We start from the raw sequence: 27,097 nt of genomic DNA on the forward strand, positions 1-27,097 counted from the left end.
TGAATTCGATTTGCGAAAATAAAATTCGCGTTGCGATAGTTGTGTTTACCTATATCGGTAATTAGCGTTGCGAAAACGAAATTCACGTTGTGAAGTTGTGTTTAGCTATATCGGTAATTAATGTTGCGAAATTCGCGTTGCAAAAATTTTCATGTTCGCGTTGCGAATTTGGAAACTGTGTTGCGAAATAGGAGTTCGCGTTGCGATTTTGTTGGTTATTTTTGCTAATAAAAAAATTAATTAAAATCGTATATTATAAAGCATTTTCGGTCACTGAAATTATTTTCTCAATAAACAAATATTATACAGAGCTTAATATAAATATAAGTTACTAAATTTAATTAATTCTTTTCTCTTATTCCCTTTTCTGCTTTGTAATTTGTGTTATTTTCTATTCTTCAAATCAAATTTTTTTCTTTAATTTTGTTTAGCTTACGACGACATTAATTTTGATATTGATTGTCGACTGTCGATTGTCTTTTTTTTTAGGTTTTTAGGAAAAAATATGTCTTTATTACAAGTTTATCTTTGTCTTTGTGATACATTTATCTTTTAACAATTTTGGTTTTTTTGTTGTTTATCTTTTTTTTCAGGGTTGAATTTAACATCGCCACGATTGATCAAGATAACACTTTTTTGTTATCATGTTGATCTTCCATGCTTTGGACTCTCAGATTGATTTGGATACGCGTTTTACGTTTCTTGATAGTTTTTTCACATCGCTTGACTTTGATTTGCGATTTGTCGGTGGTATTTTAATAGCTCTATCCCTTTTTATGGTTCGTTTGTTGATACATTCAAATTTTTTGTATCTATATTTTGTTTGAGTATTTTTGTTAGGTTTTTTAACCTTTTCATTCTTTGGTCCTTGTGTGTGATATAGGTTGCTAATTTTTGTATCCATAGTTATAGAAGAATGTCCTAATTATAATTTAGTTTACGTTTACAATTATACTTGTAAATCTTCATTGTAATTATGGATATTTTTTATTTTTAATAAAACTTTTTCTATAAAAAATACCAAAATAATATTTGAAGTAATTTCAAACTCTAAACTTCAAAATAGTAATCCACAAATATATTAAAATAATCAATACAATAATTTAACATAGGTTGTTTATTATAAAATTGATAAATTATAAATTTTTATTTTTATTATATATTAGTAAATTAATAATTTTTTTAAAAAAAAATTAAAAAAGAATATTAAAAATTATAAAAAAAAAGTTACAAGCTAGTCACAAACTTATTAAATCAAATTAAACTTTACTTGATTCAGCTCATTAAAATCATAAATCATGCTCTAATCAAAATCAAATCAACCCAAATTAAACTTAATTAAATCAAATTCAGGCTGATCACAATCGTTCAACTCATTAAACACAACTAACTCAGAATATTAAAAACACGAATGAACAAAAGATACAGTTCTTCCATTTTATTACCAAGAAATAAAATTTATACATATCAAATCAAACTTGGTTGCAATTCATTCTATCAACAAAACCCAGCTAACAGACCAAAATGTATTACTTAAAATGCACACTAAAATTCTTGAGAAGCAGAACAAGTGTCGCCCTTTCCTTTGCCGGCCTTCTTTGGCAGCAGACTCTGATGAATTTTAGGCAAAACTCCACCGTTAGCAATCGTCACACCGCCCAGAAGCCTGCTCAGTTCTTCGTCGTTCCTAACAGCCAACTGAATATGCCTTGGAATGATTCTGTTCTTCTTATTGTCCCTTGCTGCGTTCCCAGCCAATTCCAAAACCTGTAAATTATTAGGGAAATCGCATACGGATCAGTTTCTCCATCCATCGAAATATCCAGAGATTATCCATTTTCACAATGAGAAAGTTCCGATTATACAAACCTCGGCCGCGAGATATTCGAGGACGGCGGAGAGATAAACGGGAGACCCGGATCCGATCCGCTCGGCATATCGTCCTTTCTTAAGAAATCGTGCTACACGGCCGACGGGGAATTGGAGTCCGGCCTTGCTGGATCGGGAAACAGCCTTGGCCTTGGGCTTGCCTCGGCCTCCTTTGGTTGTTGCAGCGGCGGAGCTCATGGTTTCAGATTTTGAGAGGGAGAGATTTGGTCAACTTTGAAAATAGTTTTGGTGGGAGATGGAGAGCCTGGGTTTCGTGGGGTATAAGAGAGAAGCTTTGTTCTTATTGGTTCTGTGAGTTTCACGCGGATTGCCAACCTGGCTTCGCTTTTGTTATGCACGGATTTCCAACGTGGATATTGTTTTGGTTGGTTGGATTTGCATCACTTGGATCCCCAGTGCGGGGGAACTAAACTATTTGGAATTTGGTGGGAATTAAATATTTAGAATAGGCGGTAACAAAAACGTTTTAAAAAAAAATAATTTCTCGTCTTTATTTTTTATAAATCCAAATAAAAATCTGCAAATTTTCTTTTGATTGCTAATAATACCTTAAAATCTTAGTACTTCAACAATTTGATTTTTGTTTAGATCTCAATTTTTTATTTGGGTTCATTGGTCGTCAGTGACTAATGATGCATCAAAGATAGTTATTAGTAGTTAATGATGTGATCTATGATAGGACATTTTAGTTATATTTAAATAATGAATTAATATTTCATTTAAAATTTAATAATTAAATTTATATTTTATTTAAAATATATAATTAAATTTATATTCTATTTAAATTTTATAAATAAATTTAAATTTAATTAATTGTGTTAATATATGTCATTAAATTAATAAAAATTAACAATTCAATAAAACAAATAAAAAGAAAAATAGTCAAAATATAATCTTTTAAAATCAGTACTAAAATAAAATGGATAGCATTATAATTTAGAACTTAAGAATCCTACGATTTTTAGTTTAGAAGTCTTCTTATCACAATATTATACTTTCTTCGATTCACAATTAATTCAATCAAATACAATATAAATTGTACAAACCAAGTGATTTATGTGGTAAAATAATTGTTGGTATTTCTTGAGATCGAGTTTGAATATCAAAAGTACGAACGTTTAATGTCAAAAGATTAAAAATTATCTTTAAACAAATATTATATTGTATTATCTTAAATTAATAAAAAATATATACTATAAGATCCATACGGTAGTCGTTGCATTTCACCCAAAAATGACATATGTTTAAGATCATTATAATATATTGTTGTGAAACTTTAACAGCAATGGGCGTTTGGTCTAGTGGTATGATTCTTGCTTTGGGTGCAAGAGGTCCCGAGTTCGATTCTCGGAACGCCCCATCTCAGTTTTATTTTGTTTTTATTTTTTTATAATTTGGGTGCATTAGAGGGTGACACGTGGACTTTTAGTCTAAAATAAAAAATACTATTACAAAATCAAGACAAGAGAAGAGGGGCATTCCGAGAATTGGTCTCGGAGCCTTTCACACCCTAAACAAGAATCATACCACTAGACCAAATCCTCCCAACTTGTTCCATAAGAAAAGTATGACTTTTTAAAGTAAATGACCATTCAGCACTTGGAAAATCCAACACACTGAATGGTAGATCATCGTTGCCTCAGACACTCTGCTCTTACAATCTCAGTTTCCATCTCGCAATCTTTTTTCCTTTCAATATTTTTAATGTTGCTTATTTTTCTTTCAAACAGTCTTGGTTTAGATCTCGAATTGTTGTCTCTTTCAATGGGTTAATGAGGATAAAAAAGTAGAGGAAGGATAGAATAGGAGAAACAAAGGAATTCAGATGAGGTGTTTGGGAAATATGTGTGTTTTTTTCTTTGTATTAGTTGAATTCTTTTAACCATTTCATTAGATGTTCTTGTCATATTATTTGGGTTGAATCGGATCAAAGAGGAGTTCAAAACTGAAAGTTTAAGCCTTATGGCGGGTGAAACACACAACTACCAATTTAAACCTTCCCACATATGTGATTAGATTACATCATTAGCGAAAGAAAATAGCTAGCATTCTGAATTCCCAATGCATTTCAATAGCTCTGCCACTGTAGTTTATATGAATATATAGCATAGCCTGTTAGACACGTAAAAGTTCCAGGCACGACATCTTCAACACCTAAAGTTCGATTTTAATCCTTCAATGTAAGCAATATCACAAGTTGCCGATAACCTCTTGACCTAATGACAGGATTCTCGTGTCGTGTAATAAGAGAGCTCGAGTACCCCTACCGCTACCTAAAATGACATAAGCTAAGAACAAGACTACACCAAGCAAGCAAAATAGGATCACCCCAATGATTATGATCCCATTCGGAAGGCACCCGGGCCGAGTAATTCAGACTACAAAGAATCAAAATTGCCAACATATTATCATTTCCGGAGTTTAAAGGTGAACAAGTTCTGGTCTTTTTCTAATTCCTACAATTCTACTTTCTACAGAGATTAGTCAAGTTTTTTCCATAAGGTATGAAGCATGCAGCAAGTGAGAACATGATATAATCCTGAATGTCCTAGAGAGTTTTATTCATTCCCTTTGGCAGTCTTCTTATGGGGTAATCTTAGCCCATCAAGAAATGTAGCACTTTCTGCGGATAGCCAGTTAATTGCAGTATTATAACACTAAAGACAAAAAAAAACGAATATCTTCATTCAGTTTGAAAAATGAGCATCAACATGAAGGAAATCGGACAAAATGCAGAATTTTCAGAATTACTGTCAAATAACGTCGTGTTAGGCAAAAATAGACTCGAAAGGTTTTTATGCCGCCTGAAAAAGAATGAAAAACATACAGTAAGAGTGACACTTTTAATAAATTTACAGCAACTAATAGTTAAAATCCAATTCCAGCCATATTCTCCTAAACTAGTAAAGCTGACCAATTACAAGTGCAACCCTATAATATCCAACCAGCTCAATGTACTTGGAGCTACCATTGGTGCTTGCCTTAATCAAGACAAAAAAGGCATAAATATAAGATATCAGGATAAGATCAAGTGATAATTGTTATTAAGATGAATACTTTCACAATGTCTGTAAAGAGTATTAAGGCTGTTGATTCATACAATAAAATTTGGAGGAAAAAGCTCAGGCGAAGCATTAGAGGATGGGGCTGAATACATGATGTATCATTTCCTAGCGACATTTCAAAAAAGAAACACCTATCACTTGGGATAGCATATCAAACCAAGACAAGATATGTACCTAAGGGTGATTTCAAATCTCTGTTCAGTGCTGTGATCGTGATGAACCAGACATGCTAATCAGTTAATCGTATTCTGCAATTTCTTCTGGTGTATTGCTGCACAAGAGGTTTATCATGACAGAAATTCTTCCATTGGAAATCGATAACCACGTTTGCACATTAAACCCACTACCGTCTCAACCTTATGCCTTTTACCACACATTAAGTATGCCTTGTACATTATCAGAAACGTTTTTTTAGTATAATCGATGCGGACATTATCCATCTCATTAAGAACATTCTCCATTTCTTCCAAGCTCTTCTGTAATCCATACATGCACATTTTACAGTGATACAAAGACCTGCAGATTCTCCATCCAGCACATTCTGCACGCTTTATAAAACTTGACAGTTTGTCCATGGCATTGCAACGGAAATATGCAGTGATAATGCAACGCATCAAAGGAGCATTCACTACAGCGGTCTTGTGCTCAAAGGCCTTATAAATCAACTTCTCCATGCTATCTAAATTATTCTCCTGAGCATGAAGTCTAATCAACAACACATTAAACCAAGGTTTGTATTCATCTTCTGGAATTAGCCTTAAAAGTTCCTCAACCCTTTTAGTCCTGTCCTTGACAGAACTCCTGCAATATGCATATATCATGGCTCTAATCAATGGGGATTTGACATCCACGTGAAGCTTTAACATTCGGAATGTCTCTTCCATTCGATCCAAGTTCCCTGAGTGTGCATATCCCCGAAGCATCAGCAAGTGAGTGCCGATATTAGGCTTAACCAGTGCAGTTTTCATCAAACCAAAAGTACTTTCCATCCTATCCCACATCCAAGCAGTCACATACGCAGCAATTAAATTGTTATAGGTATTTATATTAGGGGAGAGATTTAAACGTTGGACCTCCTCGAATGTTGCCTCCATGTGATCTATCAGCATCAAACGGCCAAAGACTGATATAAGAATGTTATATGTTACAATCGAAGGACTACAACTCAGATCCCTTTTCAAATGCCGAAACACTAATTGACATTTGTCAATGATGCCATTGAACATATAGGCACTCATTAACGCATTGTAAGTGGACGTCGTCTTGAGCTGCTTACTCTCAGCTTCGGAAAAGAGCTCGGCAGCAAGATCTACATTCTTAATCCTACCAGCAATGGTGATACCACTAGCGTATTCTTCCGGCGTCAAGGGATAGCCTTGCTCTATCTTTCTTCTCCTCCAATTAAATACCTGAAGAAACAGTTTAATATGAAAACAAAATGCTAATAAATACCAATGTCTACAATGGAACTCCCTAAAAACACTCCCCCCAACAAAAACAAAAACACAGATTGATTTCATCCTAAATTCTAATTTTCAAAAAGAAGAATAGAAAAACATACCTCCATGGCCAAATTAGGCCAAGAACCCAGATTTTTCAACAACTCTGAAAAAATACGGTCAGGGATTTCTTTGGTACGCACAGGCACATCACCCTGATTTCTATAACTCCCAAGTAAGCAATCCCCTCTCTCCTCCAAAATCTTGGCCACTTCCTCTGAAGAACCAACCTTTACTACCAATTCATCCCTGAGCTGAATCACTTTCTGCATCGTCTCCGATTTGGGACAGAACTGCGTCTCCGCCAGAGAAAGCTTCTCAATGAACAAGTTGATAATGTTATTGGAGATTTCAGTTGTGGGGGCAACGGTGTCTCCATAAAATCTGTAAAGAGACGGTCTTTGAAGATTATATGATGTTGAGATTAAAGATATGGGCTTCGAATGGTGCCTGTGGAGATTAAATAGCAGCTCCGATTTGGCTGCTGCTGCTGCGTCGTAGATTCTGAAAACGCGCTTCATTGGGATTTTAATGGAGACATGGGGGTTTTCTTTCCAGAAGCTTTTAAGGTTTAAGGAGGGTTTTAGCGAACAAATAAGATTCTAAGATCGAGACGGTAATGCTACAAATTTGGTGGCTGAAGCGAAACTCTGGATCGCAAATCTTACACTTTGCCCTTAAAGTTGCTTTCGGTTGGAGTAACCGGACCGGGTCGGGTGACTTTCGAACCCCAGCCTCCACTTGTATATACCGTTCTTGCAAAGATAAAATGCTCATTCACCATTTATCTACTTGGTTTTGATCTAATTTTGTATAATTAAGATACAATTTTTTTCAATTTAATTAAACTTTAGACAATATTAAGTATATTATTGGTGTGTTATTGTTTCATGTTTATATATCATATATATATATATAACTAATTATATTTATAACATAAAATATATATTACAATTTATTTTAAATTAATATTTTAATAAATTATATGTTAATGATATTATTAAAAAAAATTATCTAGTGTGCAACTCTTTATTTGTTTTATTTTTATTCGAAGGGTGTAATTTCTTAGAATAAATGTATTAGATAATTTATGATGTGATAGTTTCTTTTATTAATTTAGAGTGATTATAAGATAGTAATTGTTTAGAATTCTTATTGTCGAATGATAATGAACGTTATATTGTATGCAGACACATTTTCTCGAACTTGAGAGCCCACAATTTATAATCCTTTCTCCTGCATTTGTAATATATTTGAAAAGTTCTTGCCTCATCTATATCAACATTAATGCTTTGCTTGGTTAAGTGGAAAGCAAATTGGAATGGTCGAAAAACATATATTTTCTTTCTATTGGTGTGCTTCTAGGGAGGATGGAAAAATTGAAAGAAAAAGCAATTTTCTTTAGAGTTGAGAAATGAGAGGAGAGATAATAATGCTTTTGAAAAATACATGATTTTATACATGAGGATGGTGTCGTAACCGTCTTTCGGTTGGGCTCTGAAATTGGGCTTCGACTTAGGAAAATAGATTAGGAGTTCATGAAATACGAAGGACCGAGTTCATGGAAGCCAATGCTATTGATGCTTTCTTCAACATCATCCTCGTTTGAATATAATAAAGTAGATTAAATTAAAGACTTTTTATCATCTTATTGCAGTAATTTAGGGTTTAGGAACTATGAATGGGATTACAGATGGATGGACTATCCCCCATAAGCTAGAGACTTGAAACACCCATGTGACCAATCGGTGGCTACTTTATAAAGGTCACTCTGTCTTGAGAACTCTTATTCGCTGTTACTTCTCCCCGGAATACAGGTGAGTGTTGTTGTGATTTCTTTCTCTAAGTTGAAACTTCAGTGATCCTTTAGTTATCTTTTTGTTTGCGAGTTATTTTATTTATCTTCTTACTGTTGTCCATGGTTTGAAGTGTTTATTAACGAGTCATCATTTTCTTGAACCTGTTATTGCAGTACGGGTCAAAAGTATATTTATACAGGATTGCATGATTCTCGGGTTTATATTTATGACATGGTAAGTAACCCAAATTTCGATATTACTTATCCTATAGATTGCATTTAGTGTCCTATCCACTATGACATACAATATTGATATAATGAGCTGATATTAGTACATGATGGTGCTCCCTGTTAGATTCAAAATTGTTACTCGACGGAGTTTTGAGCTGAAGAGTTGTAGTTGCATTGCATGCATTATGTTGAACCATAACTAAAAAGTCAGTGTTGGCGTTATATAAAGATGTCATGCAGTGCGTTTTTATGCCAACAAATTACCGAAATTTGAGGATAACATGAGCAGTGAATACAGGTATCCGGAGCCCAAGTTGCAGCACTCCAGAACCATACATCTCCGGTAAGAGACTGTAGCTGGCACCCATACTACCCAATGCTGATCAGCTCTTCTTGGGACGGGGATTTGATGAGGTGGGAATTCCCCGGCAGCAGAGAAGCACCAGCCCCTGTGAACACGAAGAGAATCCGAAGGAGATATTACTATTGAAGGGCCACCCGCTGTAACATCTGTAAGAGTGTAAGTTATACATACACCATTATATGATGTGATTATTGATCTGTATGCTGTTTAAACCATGCATATGAAATTTTAGTTGTACATAAATAAACAATGCAAACGCTTTCCCTTTTTCATCCTTGATTCTGTATGAAAACCCTGCTATGTGTATATAAATATTGCTTTGGACCTAGTTACTGAATGCAACTAATGTTGAAAATTCAATGCACCTTTCGGTGCAAATTGAAATTGGAGAAAAATAAATAAATTAAATCCACCGAAATATGATAAGTCAAAAAAAGGGTTGTAATTTTTGAAAATGAGAAAGGGAAAATTACAAAGTTTAGTCACTAAAGTTTAGGGTATTTACAAATTAGTCCTTAAAACTTCAACTATAAATACCTAGCTCATTTAGCTTCAAAACCATCACAAAACATTCTAGCTTTCTTCCAATACTAGAGAGAATTTAGAGAGTTTCTTGAGAGTTGTTTTCTCTTTTTTATCAAGAGAGAATTATCATTGTTTTCTCCTTGTTAGATCGAGAGAGATTGTAATTCCTATTTTCTCATAGTGAATTTCTTCTACCGTTGCCCGTGGGTTTTACTCAATATTATTTAGGGGTTTTCCACGTAAATTTTGTGTCATCTTTATCTCTATTTTTTATTTTCTCAAATTATCAGTTGCGATTTTGCTCTATCCGATAGCCGTCTTCCGCAACAATTGGTATCAGAGCCAGATTTGAGTGTGTAATATCTGTTTATTGTCTTTGTGGTTGCCACCAAAAAGTAGATCCTCCAACATAAGAAAGTAGGAAGGTATTACACATTCTTTGAAGGTTCTAAAGAACTATTCACGATAGTGAAATAGTGGGAGCTATCCGTAAAAGAAGCTATGGCAACGAAATTTGATATTAAAAAATTCAATGAGAGAAATTTCTCATTGTGGAAATTGAAGATGAAGGGCATCATGAGGAAAGACGGTTGTCTAGCAGCTATCAGTGAAATGCCAGTAGATTTTACAGATGACAAAAAATGGATCGAAATGGACGGGAATGCTATGACAAACTTTCATCTAGCATTAGCAGATGAAGTATTGTCAAGCATCGAGGAAAAGAAGATAGCTAAGGAGATATGGGATCATCTCACCAAATTGTACGAGGCCACATCGTTGCACAATAAAATTTTCCTTAAGAGGAAATTGTACACTCTCCGTATGCCAAAATCTACTTCAGTGACGGAGCACTTAAACAAACTGAACACGTTATTTTCTCAGCTTACATCCTTAAGATGTACAATAGGAGAACAAGAACGTGTTGAACTTCTACTTCAAAGTCTACCTGATTCGTATGATCAACTCATCATCAACTTGACAAACAATAATATCACCAGTCTAGTCTTCGATGACGTTGCAGCTGCTGTTCTTCAAGAAGAAAATCGGTGCAAGAACAAGGAAGACAGACAAGTAAATCTGCAACAAGCAGAAGCATTGACAACGATGAGAGGGATATCAATAGAATATGGCCAAAGCAGCAGTTGCAAACATAGTAGATCGAAGTTGAGGAGCAAGAAGAATTTAAAGTGCTACAACTGTAGAAAGAAGGGTCACTTGAAGAAGGATTGTTGGAGTCTAAATAAAAACTCCAATCCACAAGGTAATACCGCAAATACTTCAGATGATGGAGATGCTCTATGCTATGAAGCGTCAACCACCGTGGAAGGAAGAAAAAATATGCATACATATGGCTCATTGATTCAGGAGCAACATATCACATGACCTCAAGAAGAGAATGGTTCCATCATTATGAACCTATCTCAGGAGGATCTGTGTATAGTTGCAATGATCATGCCTTAGAGATCGTTGGCGTGGGAACCATCAAATTGAAGGTGTATGATGGAACAATTAAAGTTGTTCGAGATGTGCGGCACGTGAAAGGTCTGAAGAAAAATTTATTATCCTACGGATTGTTGGATAATAATGCTAGCAAGATTGAAACACGGAAAGGAATCATGAAGGTGTTCCGTGGAGCGCTTGTGGTGCTAAAAGGTGAAAAGATAGTTACAAACTTGTACATGCTGAAGGGAGAGACATTGATAGAAGCAGAAGCCTCTGTTGCCTCATGTAGTTCAGATTCTGCAATGCTATGGCATAAAAAACTTAGACACATGTCAAAACAAGAAATGAAAGTCCTTGTGGAGCAAAAGCTACTTCCAGGCTTAACAAAGGTATCACTTACTTTGTGTGAGCATTGCATAACAAGTAAGCAGCACCGGTTGAAATTCAACACATCAAATTCTAGAGGCAAAAGTGTTCTAGAATTGGTTCACTATGACGTATAGCAAGCACCAGTAACATCCCTAGGCGGAGCAAAATACTTTGTCTCATTTATTGATGACTACTCCAGGAGATGTTGGGTGTACCATATTAAGAAGAAGTCAGACGTGTTTTAACTTTCAAAAACTTCAAAGTGCGGGTGGAACTTGATTCTGGAAATAAGATCAAGTGTTTCAGAACAGAAATGGAGGAGAATACACAAACGAAGAATTTGATGACTTTTGCAGGAAAGAATGCATCAAAAGACAGTTCACAGTGGCGAACACTCCTCAACAAAATAGAGTGGCAGAGCGGATGAATAGAACCTTGTTAGAAAAAATAAGAGCAATATTGAGGGATGCATGCCTAGAAAAATCATTCTGGGCAGAAGCAGTCAATACCGACTGTTATTTGGTGAATCGAGCTCCATCAACTGCAATAGAGCTGAAGACACCAATGGAGATGTGGACTGGAAAACCAGCTGATTATTCAAACCTCCATGTATTTGGAAGTATAGTGTACGTGATGTACAACTCCCAAGAAATTGCAAAGTTGGATCCAAAATCCAGGAAATGCAAATTATTGGGGTATGTTGATAGAGTAAAGGGGTATCGCTTGTGGAATCCCACTGCCCGCAAAGTGATCATCAGCAGGGATGTTATCTTTGTAGAAGATAAGCTACAAAGAAAAGAATAAGATAATAGCGCTGAAAAGTCAGAGACTACATAGATACATGTGGAAAATGAGTTTGAACAAGGAGATTCTTCTGAAGCAGAACCAGCACATGATGAACAAGAACCATAGAGTTTTGAAGCTCCAAGAACTCGTCAATCAGATCGTATGAGAAGACGTCCCAATTAGCACTCAGATTATGTTATAGAAGGTAATATTACATACTGCCTTTTAACAGAGGTCGGTGAGCCATCAACATACCAGGAGGCAATAAACAACTCAGATGATTCACTGTGGATGATGGCGATGCAAGAAGAAATCGAAGCCCTTCATAAAAATAATACATGGGACCTTGTGCCACTACCAAAAGGAAGGAAGCTAATTGGTAACAAATGGGTCTTCAAAATCAAGCGAAATGGTGACAATCAAGTTGAGAGGTATCGTCCAGACTGGTGGTCAAGGGATATGCTCAAAAAGAAGGTATTGATTTCAATGAAATCTTTTCTCCTGTGGTTCGACTAACAACAGTTCGAGTAGTTTTGGCAATGTGTGCTACATTGAACTTACATCTAGAGCAGCTAGATGTTAAAACAACTTTTCTTCATGGAAATCTTGAAGAAAGATTTACATGCTCCAGCCTGAAGGTTTTGAAGAAAAATAAAAGAAGAACTTGGTTTGCAGGTTGAACAAATCTCTGTATGGTCTAAAACAGGGCCGAGGTGTTGGTATAAGAGATTTGATTCCTTCATTATGTGCATTGGATACAATAGACTTAATGCAGACCCTTGTGCTTATTTCAAGAGGCCTGGTGATAACGATTTTGTTATATTGCTGTTGTATGTGGATGACATGTTGGTTGCAGGACCCAACAAAGATCATATTAAAGAATTGAAGGGACAACTGGCTAGGGAATTTGAAATGAAGGACTTGGGATCAGCAAACAAGATTCTAGGGATGCAAATTCATCGAGACAGAAGTAATAGGAATATTTGGCTTTCACAAAAGAATTACTTGAAGAAGATCTTGTCACGATTCAGTATGCAAGATTGTAAGCCAATTTCTACCTCTCTTCCTATTAACTTCAAATTATCCTCTAGTATGAGTCCTAGCAGTGAAAAAGAGATGATGGAGATATCTCGAGTACCGTATGCATCAGCAGTGGGAAGTTTAATGTTCGCTATGATATGCACAAGACCAGACATTGCACAAGCAGTGGGAGTGGTTAGTAGGTACATGGCGAATCCAAGCAAAGAGCATTGAAATAAAGTGAAGAGGATCATGAGATATATCAAAGGAACCTCAAATGTTACATTATGTTACAGAGGATCAAACTTACTAATCAATGGGTATGTAGATTCTGACTATGCAGGGGATTTGGATAAAAACAAATCTACTACAGGATATGTGTTTAAAGTTGCTGGTGGAGCTGTAAGCTGGGTTTCAAAATTGCAGTCAGTTGTGGCTACATCCACAACAGAGGCAGAATATGTAGCAGCAACACAAGCCAGTAAAGAAGCAATTTGGTTAAAGATGCTATTGGAGGAACTTAGGCACAATCAAGAGTATGTCTCTCTGTTTTGTGACAGTCAAAGCGCCTTGCATCTAGCAAGGAATCCAGCATTTCATTCAAGGACAAAGCACATACGAGTTCAATACAATTTCATTCGTGAAAAGTTGGAAGAAGGAACGATAGATATGCAGAAAATCCATACCAAATACAACATAGCAGATTTCATGACAAAGGCGATCAACACTGATAAATTTACTTGGTGTCGATCCTCTTGTGGCCTTTCAGAGACGTAAGCAACATGAAGGTACTAGGTAGAAAGAATGGTATGAAGATATGATTGTTCTAATCAAATCTTCAAGTGGGAGATTGTTGAAAATTCAATGCACCTTTCGGTGCAAGTTGAAATTGGAGAAAAAAAATTAAATCCACCGAAATATGGTAAGTCAAAAAAAGGGGTTGTAATTTTTGAAAATGAGAAAGGGCAAATTACAAAGTTTAGTCACTAAAGTTTAGGGTATTTACAAATTAGTCCTTAAAACTTCAACTATAAATACCCTAGCTCATTTAGCTTCAAAACCATCCCAAAACATTCTAGCTTTCTTCCAATACTAGAGAGAATTTAGAGAGTTTCTTGAGAGTTGTTTTCTCATTTTTATCAAGAGAGAATTATCATTGTTTTCTCCTTATTAGATCGAAAGAGGTTGTAATTCATATTTTCTCATAGTGAATTTCTTCTACCGTTGCCCGTGGTTTTTACCCTATATTATTTAGGGGTTTTCCACGTAAATTTTGTGTCATCTTTATCTCTATTTTTTTATTTTATCAAATTATCAGTTGTGATTTTGCTCTATCTGATAGCCGTTTTCCGCAACAACTAACTGATGGCGTATCGATTGGAACCGACTTGCGAAGAAACGGCTAAAGCTCTCTTATTACTATTGAAACAATCCGATACCTCATACCAGTTAATTTAAGTGCTTGATGATATCTTCTTCTTTTTTAACATTTTAAAATCCTTTACCCCCACACGTGGTGGGAAGAAATTTGAAAGCAACAATCCGGCAATGGGTACTCGCTTTATTTGTGTTTACAAGGCAACACTGTCTATCTTTTTCAGCAGTTTTCCTTTTATATTTCCATGAGCTCTCGTGTGGTTGAAAAATGATTAGGGGACATGAAAGAGAGAACCAGGGCCCCTATGGAAGATTGAGGATAATAACATAATCAAACGGTTTGATAATTGCACCATGAGGGCCTAAATATGTTTTTTTTTAATTTAACCAATCTAATTAATCGATCGAATATTGTAATTTAATTAAACGATACAATCAAAGACCAATTATTGGTAGGGAAGCACCTCCCCAATGTGGAACATACGCCTTACCAATAATGTGCACATCAAAATCCTAGAGAATCTGCAAACGAGTTAATAATTGTCAATGTCTTGAACCCAAAGTGACATTTATCACAACGATTTCATTGCATTTATGTGCCTACTCCTCTTGAAAAAGATGACTCAAAAAGGATAGAGAAAATAACCTCAGTGACCAAAAATCCCATATAATATACGATTTTAACCAACTTTTTCCGGATTTGCCAAAATGACCAACAAAATCGCAATGCGATAGCTAATTCGCAACGCGATCTCCATTATCGCAAATTCGCGTTGCATTTTCGCAATGCGATAGTTGAAAATCGCGTTGCGATGGTCTACAGTATCGTTGCGATTTTCCCAATTCGCAATGCGAATAAGTAAATCGCAACGCGAATTGGGAAAATCGCAATGCGAATAAGTAAATCGCAACGCGAATTTGGAAAATCGCAATGCGATACTGACTATTGCAATGCGATAATAAAAACTCGCAACGAGATACTTACTTTCGCAACGCGATAATACATAATCGCAATGCGATTTTCAAAGCGCCATTAGTATCATGGCCAAGTATTTTATTTTTAAATTCCAAACATGAATATTAATATATTGGAACACTGAACTGTCCACAGTATATCCCGTAATCGCAACTCATAACCTAAAACCTAAAATCACAACTCAGTCCCATCTCCATCTCTCACTCTCTCACCCATCTCCGACGAAATCCGTCCCCATCTCCGGCGAAATTTGTCTATCTAAATCTCTCAGAGCCACCCTCACAATCAGAAATGGAAAATCAACCAAATCAACCAACGAGGGTTAGTTTTTTTAATTATTTTCTTTTTGAAATTTTTGCATTATTATTAGGTTTTTCATATTGAAATTGATGATAAGTTTACTGGTAATTTCAATAATAGATTAACCATTCACTTAGATTGCTTATTAAATCAACCAAGAATCGTAACGCGAAATACAAATCGCAACGCGATTTTAGTTTCGCGTTGCGATTCTCTCATTGCGATAGTCATTTTCGTGTTGCGATTTTCATTTTCAGAAACTATTCTTCTTCTGCAAATTGAAACTTGAATGAATTGCATTACTTCAACCAAAAAACAAAGACAAATACGAAATTCACAGTGTTGCATATTTAAGTTTGAAGAATAAACTACTACTATTTATGTTTATTATTGTTTTTGGTATATCTTCACAGTGTAGTTTTTGGTATATCTAATTTAGTATGTTTATTGTTTTTGTAGAACTTTTATTCGGCTCAATTGACCTTGAGAAATAAAGTCAGCCTGGCCAAAACAATTGCGTCGAAGCTTTCACCTGCACAAAGAAAAATGTTTGAGGATACTTGCTTCGGGCCATGGCTGAAAGTACAACATCCCGGTAGAGATGCGATGTTGACACACTTGTTTCTTCAAACCATGACTAGCGATCTACCAGAGACTATACAACGTCGTGATGAAGAGATATGGTTTGATTTTCCACCGACGTATACGTGTTTTGGGCGGGAGGAGTTTTGCTTAATCACCGGTCTACGCTTCGGACACGATGATGTAGGTCGGTACACTAGACACATTACCCGCCCATCATGGCTATCCCGGGTTTTCCTGAGCTGGAGAGGCGAGTCTACACGTAGAAGACCTGACAAGATTTTTGAATAATAAAGATGGTTTTACTCGGATGGATGACGTCGACGTTGTCCGAGTATGCCTTCTAATTCTTTTGCATGTCGGCTTTTTAGGCAGAGAGGCCAGACAACCTATTCCAAATGATCTAATCAAATTGGTAGAAGACCTAAATGCGTGGAACCTGTTTTCGTGGGGCTCGTATTTATGGAAAGCTACATGGAATAAGTTATCGTCTGCCTTGGATGATCGAAAAAGTTTGCATGGCGATGGTTCCAAATACACTTTGACAGGCTTTATTTGGGCCTTTAAGGTAAGAATTTTGATATGATGTTTCCAAAATTATAAGTAATTATTTAACAATTACTAATGTTTGTTATTATTGTTTGTAGATTTGGATATTTGAGGCCTTTCCCGCCATGAAGACATATGCAATAAAAACTTCAAATGATATTCCCAGGGCTATTTCCTGGAAGAGGAAACGGACCTTGCAATGGGAAGATTTACTACGGTATACGACAATAAATAATGTAAGTTAACATAAATACTACCATATGTTTATAAACAAGTTATTACTAGTACACGTTTAACTTTGTTTGAACTTTTATATTGTTAGGAGGCCAACACTCCTCTACAGAGGCTGACACCCACGGAAGCTGAGCTTGCCACTGATTGGTGGCAAGCTAGTAAGCGTTTTTTTGATGGAACGGTTGATGAGCAGCCTCCACTTCGGGAGCCATCACCTCGCCCAGAGCTATCACCTCACCCAGAGCCATCATCTGATCGACCCGGCTATACACCTCCACAACGATAACCATCACCTATTCTGTCACATCATCGAGCCTCTTCTCCACCATCACCGCAAGATAGGCGACCGACAAAGATGCCACGACGTTTATCTCCCTGTTCTCCACCTCCACCTCAACGGGATGAGTTAGGGGAGTTACGTGATGAGGTCAATGCCTTGCGTGAGGAGGTCGGTACTTTACGCAAAGACGATGGTGCATGGCGTGTTGAGGTGTCTACATTACGCGGTGAGGTAGCCGCTCTACGTGAGATGGTAGCATCGTTGCAGAATGAGGTTCATACTCTACGCAACGAGGTAAGTTTAAGATTTTCATACTCGTAATTCATTCGGTTGCTGCCAATACTGCTAAACTGTTTTTGTTAGTATTTGTTTTGGTTTTGTTTTTGTCTTTTGGTTGAAGTAATGCAATCCATTCAAGTTTCAATTTGCAGAAGAAGAATAGTTTACTTTCGCAACACGAAAATGACTATCGCAACGCGAAAATGGCTATCGCAATGCGAAATGAAAATCGCAACGACAAAATCGCAATGCGAAATGAAATCGCAACGACAAAATCGCAACGCGAAATGAAAATCGCAATGCGATTTGTGTTTCGTGTTGCGATTTTGTCGTTACGATTTCATTTCGCATTGCGATTTTGTCGTTGCGATTTTCATTTCGCATTGCGATAGCCATTTCCGCGTTGCGATAGTCATTTCGCGTTGCGATTTTAAGTTTCGTGTTGCGAAAGTAAACTATTCTTCTTCTAGAATGTTTATATATGTTGTCCTTTTAAATGTTTATATAAGTGCTTACTTCTGGAATGTTATCTGATCATTTTGTGAACTATGATAGAATAATAATTTGGGTGAATACAATGCTAGTTTGAAACATATTTGTCTTTGTTTAATATCATGTCTGTTTATTTACTGATTTATGTATTAATTTTTTTTAGCGGCCCGATAAGGTGGATACTTTACGTCGGGTTTTCCTTGCACGACGGAGTTCACGCATCAGACGGCGTGGACGTGCTATTACGTCTCCGTTCACCCCAATGGTGCGAAGACTCCGCAAGAAGAATCCCGACTCACCGGTCATCCCTCAAGAATCCCCTCCAATCGTTCAAGAGGCCCCTATTCTCCCTCAAGATTCCCCCCCCACCGTTCAAGAGGCCACTGTTATCGTTGAAGAGGTCCCTCCCACCATTCCAGAGCCCTGATTCACATGGGGTAATATATCGAAGTATTGAGAAACCCTCACCAGTTTCGGACATGATGGATGAGAGTTGGCTCTCGTATGAGTTACCGGCTAGTACCCTTCCGGTATCTGAAGTGGAGAGGAGACAACTACCGGAAACAATTGTGGATAATACCCTTTGGGCTAAGACCGCAGTTGATTTTTATCTACATGAGCGGAGCCAAGGGTGTTACACTGACATCAGCAAACTCAACGATGAAATATTTTTGTTGCTTGATCGGTCTTGGTGGGGTGTGCTATTAGGGGTTGAAGACAGTGGCTATTTGGATGGGGAGGTAAAACTATATTTGTCTTATATGATTTTGATTAATTTGTTTAAAAATTAATGTAATTCACTAATATATGTTTTTTTTGTAAAACAGCATATCGATGCGTGGGTGTCACGTCTACTAATAAGGAAGCTTAGGAAAAAAAAATTCGCTATATACAATAATGCCGACGGCTTTTCACGCAGTTCACTTGAAGAATCAACGAGATGAATCATTTTTGTTGGGCAATGGACAAGCTAAACTTTATCCTGCATGGTGGGAGGTCGATAAGGTTAGTGTTTATTTTTTAAATTTTTTAAAGGTGTTCATAAATAAGTGCGCAAATAAATGAATTACTTATGATCGTAGGTGTTTATCCCTGTTTTGGAACGTCGTCACTGGCTTCTCGTCCAACTTCAGCTCCCATCCCTGAAGATAATAGTGTATGACAGCATGATCAATTACATATCACTGTCTGATTTGAGAGATATTTTCAAGGGATGGAGCTCTCATTTGGCTAAATTCTTGGATGGGATTAAGTATTGGAGTCATTCTGGACACAAGAAGCCAAAGAAGTTCAATGTCACAGTTGTCAGAGACGAGACCGCGCCACAGCAATCGCCGGGAGCCAGAGGGGATTGTGGTCCTCTCGTATGCCTTTGCTTGGCGCGTTTGACGACGGGAATCACAGAGTTTTTACCTCCCACCGATAGAGATAGAGCTGCAGTAGGCTTGTGGTTTCGGCATTATATGGCTAGAGCAATATATTCGAGACGCTGTCTACCTGCATCCGCGTTATGAAAGTGTCCATTGTTAATTGGTAAGTCAAATGCAAGTTTTGTTAACATATATACTCCTTTTGGTTTGAAAATGTTTGGTTAAGTACCTAGAATTCAATAATTTGTTGTTTGTAGGTTTTAGATGTGTAGGAAGTCTTGTTTGAGCAAATGTTTGGTTTCTGCAGGTTAATCCTTAAGTGAGCTGCGTGAAATGGATGTACGGGGTCACAAAGTTGTTGATTCATTGATTCAATAATTGATGAAGAAATAAGAATTATTATTATTTTTTGATTGTTTAATTGATTTGTAAAGATGATTTGTAAATCTTGATTTGTTTAATTGATGTGTACATAATTTGTGTTGAAATGTAATAGTTGATTTGTTGATTTCAATCTGCTTTATGTTGAAGGCAAAACAGACTATCGCAACGCGAAATGGCTATCGCAACGAGAAAATCGCAATGCGAAATGAAAATCGCAATGCGAAATGAAAATCGCAACGACAAAATCGCAATGCGATTTTCATTTCGCATTGCGATTTTCTCGTTGCGATAACCATTTTTGTGTTGCGATAGCCATTTTCGTGTTACGATAGTCAAATGAATGTCTAATAAGTGATGACAACTGAACAGATCATAGCAATGTTCAAACTCAAGTTACTAATACATGCCTAACTGAAAATGTTAAAAGTGCACACATAAAATACACATAATGCAAGTTTTGTTAACATATATACTCCTTTTGGTTTGAAAATGTTTGGTTAAGTACCTAGAATTCAATAATAATTGTTAAAAGTTTATGCATGTTAATCCTCGTTGCCTTTTTCATTTCGCATTGCGATTCTATCGTTGCGATTTGCATTTCGCATTGCGATGGTCAAATGATTGCCTTTCGCAACGCGATTCTGACTTTCGCAACGAGATAATACAGAATCGCAATGCGAGTTTCAAAGTTCGCAACAGGTTTTAGTTTCGCAAGCCAAATTTTAGTGTATATATATACGCAGCAGCAACAACTCATAACCTAAATCCCTAAATCGCAACTCATTCCATCTCCATCTATCACTCTCTCCGGCGACATTCGTTCCAATATCCAACGACATCCTTCCCCATCCGGCAACAAGTCTTAGTTTCGCATCTCGTTTGTTTAGTTACAACCATGAAATCATCTAATGTTGATCATGTTTGGATAGATTTGTGTTTGGAGGGTCATGGGAGAATGTTCATGGTGTTTTACAATATATGCCTTTACCCATGAATCTTCAACTAAAACTGTCATTAAAGAAGTTAACTTATGAAACCCTAATGTTCGTGTTTCAAAGAAATTGAATTTAGAGCCCCTAAGTGGATTTAGGCTATCTTATCAGAGAAATGGTAAAGTTTATTTGTTAACCGACAATGAAGATGTTGAACGATTCATTGCTTACATTAATGTTTCAAGTGATGATGTTACATTGTATGTTGTTGAACCTAGAAGTAGTATTGTTGGGTCAGTGGCGGGTAGTAATCAACTAAGTGGGTCAAAAAACCCACAGCCTTTCTCTAATCCAAATCCAAATCAACTTTCAGCACCAAATTCCGGTTTTCGTATTGACCAATTAGACGATGATGAGCCAAGAGAAAAAATTATGAGTACTAGTCAGTATTCGAAATTTGATCTTGGTCAATACCCGGACTTTGATATTGGTCAATACACGATTTTGATGATGTTTCAGAAGAAGAAACAGACCCTGCGTGTAATGATTTTGATATTGGTCAATACCCGAATTTTGATGATGAAACACCCGTTGCCGAGGAAGATGTTGTTGATGATAATGAGGAGGAAGTTACGACTGTGAATGAACATGTTGAACATCCATTCTGTAATTCATATAATCCTGAAGAAGAAAAAGAAGAAGAAAAAGTCCCCGAAGAAAAGAAAATGCCACAGGAGTATAACTGGAATATGCCAGAATTACTTCAGTTACCGGAAGAAGAGTTGGCAAAGAAAGCAGTTAATTGTTACACAAAAGTTATTCGTATCAAGAAAGATGATTGTTTTGATACAAAGGAAGACTTGAAGATAGCTTTGTATACGAAATGTGTGGAAGATGGCTATCAACTAAAAGTTAACAAATCAAGCAAAGATCGTTTCGAACAGGTGTACGATTGACAAAAACTGTACGTGGCGTATGATTGCAAAGAGGATAAAAGATTGCGCAATATTTCAAGTTAGGACTTTTATTGATAAACATACATGTTCAAGAACCCAAGTTTTTCACCATAGACAGGCAAACAAAAAGGTGTTGGGTGGTTTTCTGGCTGAGTTAATGTTTTTGAATGGCAGGGTATATCGGGGACATGAAATTATGACTGACATGAATGCTCGGTTCAAGATTAGTATATCATATCTCAAGCTTGGAGAGCCAAATGTTATGCCTTGGAATTGTTGAGGGGGTCGCCAGAAGCATCGTTTGCCCAACTGCCGGCTTATTGTCACAATTTTAAGCTGAAAAATCCTGGGTCGGTAACTCATATCAAAACAGATAGAGATGGACGCTTTGAGTTGCTGTTTATCGCCATTGGTGATGCGGTTAGTAAATCAATATAATTCTGTTGACTCATTTCTGTTAGTTACATGCATTTAACATTTAAATGATTATATTTCTTGTGTATATTATTTTGTAGATTCGTTCGTTTATTACTTGCATGCGCCCAGTTATTATAGTTGACGGAGCACATTTGAAAGGTCGATACCTTGGAGTAAACTTATTAGCAGTAGCCATGGATGCTAACAATGGGATATTGCCAATAGCTTACGGGGTTAGCAAATCTGAAACCTCTGATTCATGGACATGGTTTATGGGGCATCTTAGGGATTGCATAGGTCCTATTAGCAATATGACAATCATATCCGATAGGTCAAACTCAATTGACAACGCTGTTAGAAGGTGTTTCCCAGATGCTTTTCATGGACTTTGTGGTGTTCATTTGTATAGAAATCTAAAATCAAGGTCTGCTGGTATAAAAAAGCACAAATGGACATACTGGAAGGCTGTAAAGGCTTATCGGGAAGTGGATTTCAATAAGCATATAAACTGTTTAAGACGTGTTTTGCCTCAGTGTGCTCAAACACTAGAAGATGTCGGGTTTGAAAGATGGTCAATAGTACATCAACTTGGAGCAAGATATGGTTTCATGACGTCTAATAGTGCAGAATCAATTAACGCTCTAAGTCGTCATTCCCGGAAATTACCCATTACTATGTTAATGGAGTTTTTTCGAGCCTCTATTCAACAGTGGTACTACAAGAAAAGAAACCATGCAGGTATTATTTCTTTGAATTCGTAACTTATCATATATTTTACTAAGTATTATTTATTTAAATTTACAGGAACATTGGAACATCGTGTTACACCATGGACTGAAAAAAAGATAACGAAACGTGTTGTGAAGTCAACGTCATGGAGAGTTGAACTATGTTCAAACAATTTGTTTGAAGTACTGGATAATAACTTAAATGGGCTTGTCGATCTAAATGCAAGGACGTGTAGTTGTATGAAATGGCAAACATCTGGTTATCCATGTGGCCATGTTATAAAAGTTGCTCTTCATCTAAACTAAGATGATTCAAGCACATACGCTATGGATTGCTACACTACAGAAGTATATCGACAGACTTATGCCGAGATTGTCTACCCTATTTCACATCCTTCTAAGTGGGACATACCAGATGACTTACAAACAGTTTTGCGACCAGCCATGGACAGAAGGCTACCTGGCCGACCAAAAAGTCACGATCGTATACCGTCTAAGGGTGAAGAGAAGAAGAGATCGACATGTAGTCGGTGCAAGGAAAGTGGTCATACAAGGTTGACATGTGGATCACCAGTGCCATCACAATCATCTTTTCCTCTACCAAAATATGGATCATCATCAAAATCCAAAGCTCATATGGTGTCAAGAAAAAGGCAATCAAAATCGCAATCATCTTTAAAATCCCAATCACAACTGGCTTCACCTTTTGGGACTATTAACTTAGGTGATTTTTAAATGCAAACGTTGTATTATGTAGATTTTATGTGTGAACTTTTAACATTTTCAGTTAGGCATGTATTAGTAACTTGAGTTTGAAAATTGCTATGATCTGTTCCAGTTGTTATCACTTAATAGGCAATCATCTTAATGTCCATCGCAACGCGGAAATTACTATCGCAATGCGAAATGAAAATCGCAACGAGAGAATCGCAATGCGAAATGAAAATCGCAACGCTAATTTCGCAATGCGAAATGAAAATCGCAACGAGGGAATCGCAACGCGAAATGAAATCGCAACGCGAATTTAATTTCGCGTTGCGATTTTCATTTTCGTGTTGCGATTCTCTCGTTGCGATTTTCATTTCGCATTGCGATAGTACTTTTGCCTTCAACATAATGCAGATTGAAATCAACAAAATCAGCCATTACATTTCAATCAATTAAACAAGCACAAATAAGAATTATGTTAACATCAATTAAACAATCAACTTTTACAAATCACCTTTTACAAATCAATTAAACAATCAAAAAATAAGCAATAATTATTAGAGAAAATAACACTTCTACTATTGAATCAACTTTTGCAGCCATACATCATTTTCACGCAGCTCACTTCTGAGATTAACCTGCATAAACCAAACATTTGCTCAAACAACACTTTCTACACATCTAAAACCTACAAACAGCAAATTATTGAATTCTAGGTACTTAACCAAACATTTCAAACCACAAGCCTATAAACATACCAATTGTTTATGGACATTTTTATAACGCGGATGCAGGTAGGCAGCGTCTCGTATATATCGATCTAGCCATATAATGTCGAAACCACAAGCCTACTGCAGCTCTATCTATATCGGTGGGAGGTAGATACTTTATACTTCCTGTGATCAAACGGTCCAACGCCAAGCATACGAGAGGACCACAATCCCCTCTGGGTCATTTCGTTTGTTGTGGTGCGGTCTCGTCTCTGCTAACTGTAATATTGAGCTTCTTTGGCTTCTGTTTCCAGAACGAGTCCAATAATTTATCGCATCCAAGTATTTAGCCAAATAAGAGCTCCATCCCTTAATATATCTCTTAAATCAGCCAATGATATGTAATTTATCATGCTGTCATATACTATTGCCTTAAGGGATGAGATCTGAAGCTCGACGAGAAGCCAATGGTTACGTTCCAAAACAGGGATAAACACCTGCAATCATAAGTAATAATTCATTCATTTGCGCACTTATTTATGAATACCTTTAAACTCAATCTAAAATAAACACTAACCTTATCGACCTCCCACCATGCAGGATAAAGTTTAGCTTGTCCATTGCCCAACGCAAATGATTCATCTCGTTGATTCTTCAAGTGAACGGCGTTAAAAGACGTCGGCATAATTGTATACCGTGTATTTCTTTTATTTTCCTTAAGTTCCTAATTATTAGAAGACGTGACACCCACGCATCGATATGCTGTTTTAAAAAAAAGACATATTAGTAACTTACATAAATTTACAAAAAAATAATCAAATGAAAATATAAGAAAAATATAAGACTTACCCCTCCATCGAAATAGCCATTGTCTTCGACCCCTAATAATACGCCCCACCAACCGATCAAGCAACAAATAGATCATCATTGAGCTTGCATATGTCAGTGAAACACCCTGGCTTCGCTCATGTAGATAAAAATCAACTGCGGTCTTAGCCCAAAGGGTGTTATCCAGAATTGTGTCCGGTAGTTGTTTCCTCTCCTCTTCAGATATCGGTATGGTACTGGCCGGTAACTCATACGAGAGCCAACTTGAATCCATCATGTCCGGCACGTCAGAGGGTTTCTCAAGAATCCTACATATGAAGCCATGTGAATCGGGCTCTTGAATTGTGGGAGGGACCTCTTCAACGATGACAGTGGCCTCTTGAACGGTGGGAGGGGACTCTCGAGGAATGATAGGGGCCTTTTCAACGATAGGAGTGGACTCTTGAGGGATGATAGGCGAGTCGGGCTTCTTCTTGCGGTATCTTCGCACTATTGGGGTATACGGAGACTTAATAGCACGTGCACGCCGTCTGATGCGTGAACTCTGTCGTGCAAGAAAAACCCAACGTAAAGCATCCACCTTATCGGTCCGCTAAATAAAAATACAAATATCAGTAAATAAACAGACATGATATTTAAACAGTGAAAACAAAGATAAATATATTTCAAACTTTCAACCAAAAGACAAAACAAAGACAAATACTAACTTCACAGTGTTAAAGTAAAAGTTTAGCATTTTTGGCAGCAACCGAATAAATTTACTAAGCAATCTAAGTGAAATGGTTAATTTAAGTGAAATTACGAGTAAATTTATCATCAAGTTAAATATGGAAAATCTTAAACTTACCTCATTGCGTAGAGTATGAACCTCATTCTGCAACGATACTACCATCTCACGTAGAGCGGCAACCTCACCACGTAAAGTAGACACCTCCACACGCCATGCACCATCGTTATCGCGTAGAGTACCGATCTCCTCACGCAAGGCATTGACCTCATCACGTAACTCCCTTGACTCATCCCGTGGAGGTGGAGAACAGGGAGATAGAAGTCGTGGCATCTTTGTCGGTCGCCTATCATGAGGTGATGGTGGAGAAGAGACTCGATGATGTGACGGGATAGGTGATGGCTCTCGTTGTAGAGGTGTATAGTCGGCGATCAGGTGATGGCTCTGAGTGAGGTGATGGCTCTCGAAGTGGAGGAAGTGGAGGCTGCTCATCATTCGTGCCATCAAAAAACGCTGACTAGCTTGCCACCAATCAGTGGCAAGCTCAGCCTCCGTGGGTGTCAGTCTCATTAATTGAGTGTTGGCCTCCTAAAAATATAAAAACTAAAACAAAGTTAAATGTCTACTATTAATAACTTGTTTATATATGATAGTATTTGTGTTAACTACATTATTTATTGTCGCATATGGTATTAAGTCTTCCCAATCCAACATACGTTTCCTCTTCCAGGAAATAGCCCTAGGAATATCATCTGAGGATTTTAATGCATATGTCCGCATGCTGGGGAAAGCCTCGAATATCCAAATCTACAAACAATATAATAACAAACATTAGTAATTGTTAAATAATTAATTATAATTTTGAAAACATTATATAGAAATTCTTACCTTAAAGGCCCAAACAAAGCCTGACAAAGTGTATTCGACCCATCGCCCCGCAAACTTTTGCGGTCATCAAGGCAGACGACAACTTAGTCCAGGTAGCTTTCCATATACGAACCCCACGGAAACAGATTCCATACATTTAGGTCCTCTACCAATAATATTAGCTCCTGAGGAATAGGTTGTCTGGCCTCTCTGCCTAAAAAGCTGGCATACAAAAGTAGTAGAAGGCATACTCGGACAACATCGACGTCATTCATCGAGTAAAACCATTTCTTATTAAACAATTTCTTCATGTCGTCGACGTGTAAGTTCGGCTTCTCTATGACTCATCAGGAAAAACCCTGGATAACCATGATGGGCGGGTGATATGACGAGTGTACCGGCCTACATCAT

At 36.9% G+C, this 27,097-nt stretch overlaps 2 protein-coding genes, 1 non-coding gene and 1 pseudogene across 3 annotated transcripts; 2 read left to right on the forward strand and 2 right to left on the reverse strand.

Annotated features, from left to right (window-relative positions):
* Window positions 1-1,412: 1,412 nt before the first annotated feature.
* LOC120172265 (histone H2AX-like) lies at window positions 1,413-2,125 on the reverse strand. Its single transcript, XM_039179763.1, has 2 exons — window positions 1,870-2,125; window positions 1,413-1,767 (listed from the first exon to the last, which is right to left on the reverse strand). Exons 1-2 carry the CDS (start codon window positions 2,065-2,067, stop codon window positions 1,546-1,548), a joined length of 420 nt encoding a protein of 139 aa, XP_039035694.1. The 5' UTR covers window positions 2,068-2,125; the 3' UTR covers window positions 1,413-1,545.
* A 1,052-nt stretch (window positions 2,126-3,177) lies between these two features.
* Window positions 3,178-3,249, forward strand: TRNAP-UGG. Its single transcript has one exon. It is a non-coding gene; the product is annotated as a tRNA-Pro (tRNA).
* Window positions 3,250-4,906: 1,657 nt separating this feature from the next.
* On the reverse strand, window positions 4,907-7,084 carry LOC120172318 (pentatricopeptide repeat-containing protein At2g30780-like). Its single transcript, XM_039179798.1, has 2 exons — window positions 6,517-7,084; window positions 4,907-6,364 (listed from the first exon to the last, which is right to left on the reverse strand). The coding sequence occupies exons 1-2, from the start codon at window positions 6,973-6,975 to the stop codon at window positions 5,243-5,245; spliced, it is 1,581 nt and encodes a 526-aa protein (XP_039035729.1). The 5' UTR covers window positions 6,976-7,084; the 3' UTR covers window positions 4,907-5,242.
* On the forward strand, window positions 7,074-9,160 carry LOC120172310 (annotated as a pseudogene).
* The last annotated feature ends 17,937 nt before the right edge of the window (window positions 9,161-27,097 follow it).

The sequence above is a fragment of the Hibiscus syriacus genome, unplaced genomic scaffold (assembly GCF_006381635.1).
Source record: "Hibiscus syriacus cultivar Baekdansim isolate YM2019G1 unplaced genomic scaffold, ASM638163v2 tig00111848_pilon, whole genome shotgun sequence".
NCBI classification, from domain to species: domain Eukaryota; kingdom Viridiplantae; phylum Streptophyta; class Magnoliopsida; order Malvales; family Malvaceae; genus Hibiscus; species Hibiscus syriacus.

Excerpts from the sequence above, each read along its gene's own strand:
- LOC120172318 (XM_039179798.1), bottom strand. The coding sequence starts at position 6,975 with ATGAAGCGCGTTTTCAGAATCTACGACGCAGCAGCAGCAGCCAAATCG. Across the intron at positions 6,365-6,516 it reads GGCCTAATTTGGCCATGGAG|GTATTTAATTGGAGGAGAAG; the intron begins GTATGTTTTTCT and ends CTGTTTCTTCAG.
- LOC120172265 (XM_039179763.1), bottom strand. The coding sequence starts at position 2,067 with ATGAGCTCCGCCGCTGCAACAACCAAAGGAGGCCGAGGCAAGCCCAAG. Across the intron at positions 1,768-1,869 it reads TCGAATATCTCGCGGCCGAG|GTTTTGGAATTGGCTGGGAA; the intron begins GTTTGTATAATC and ends AATAATTTACAG.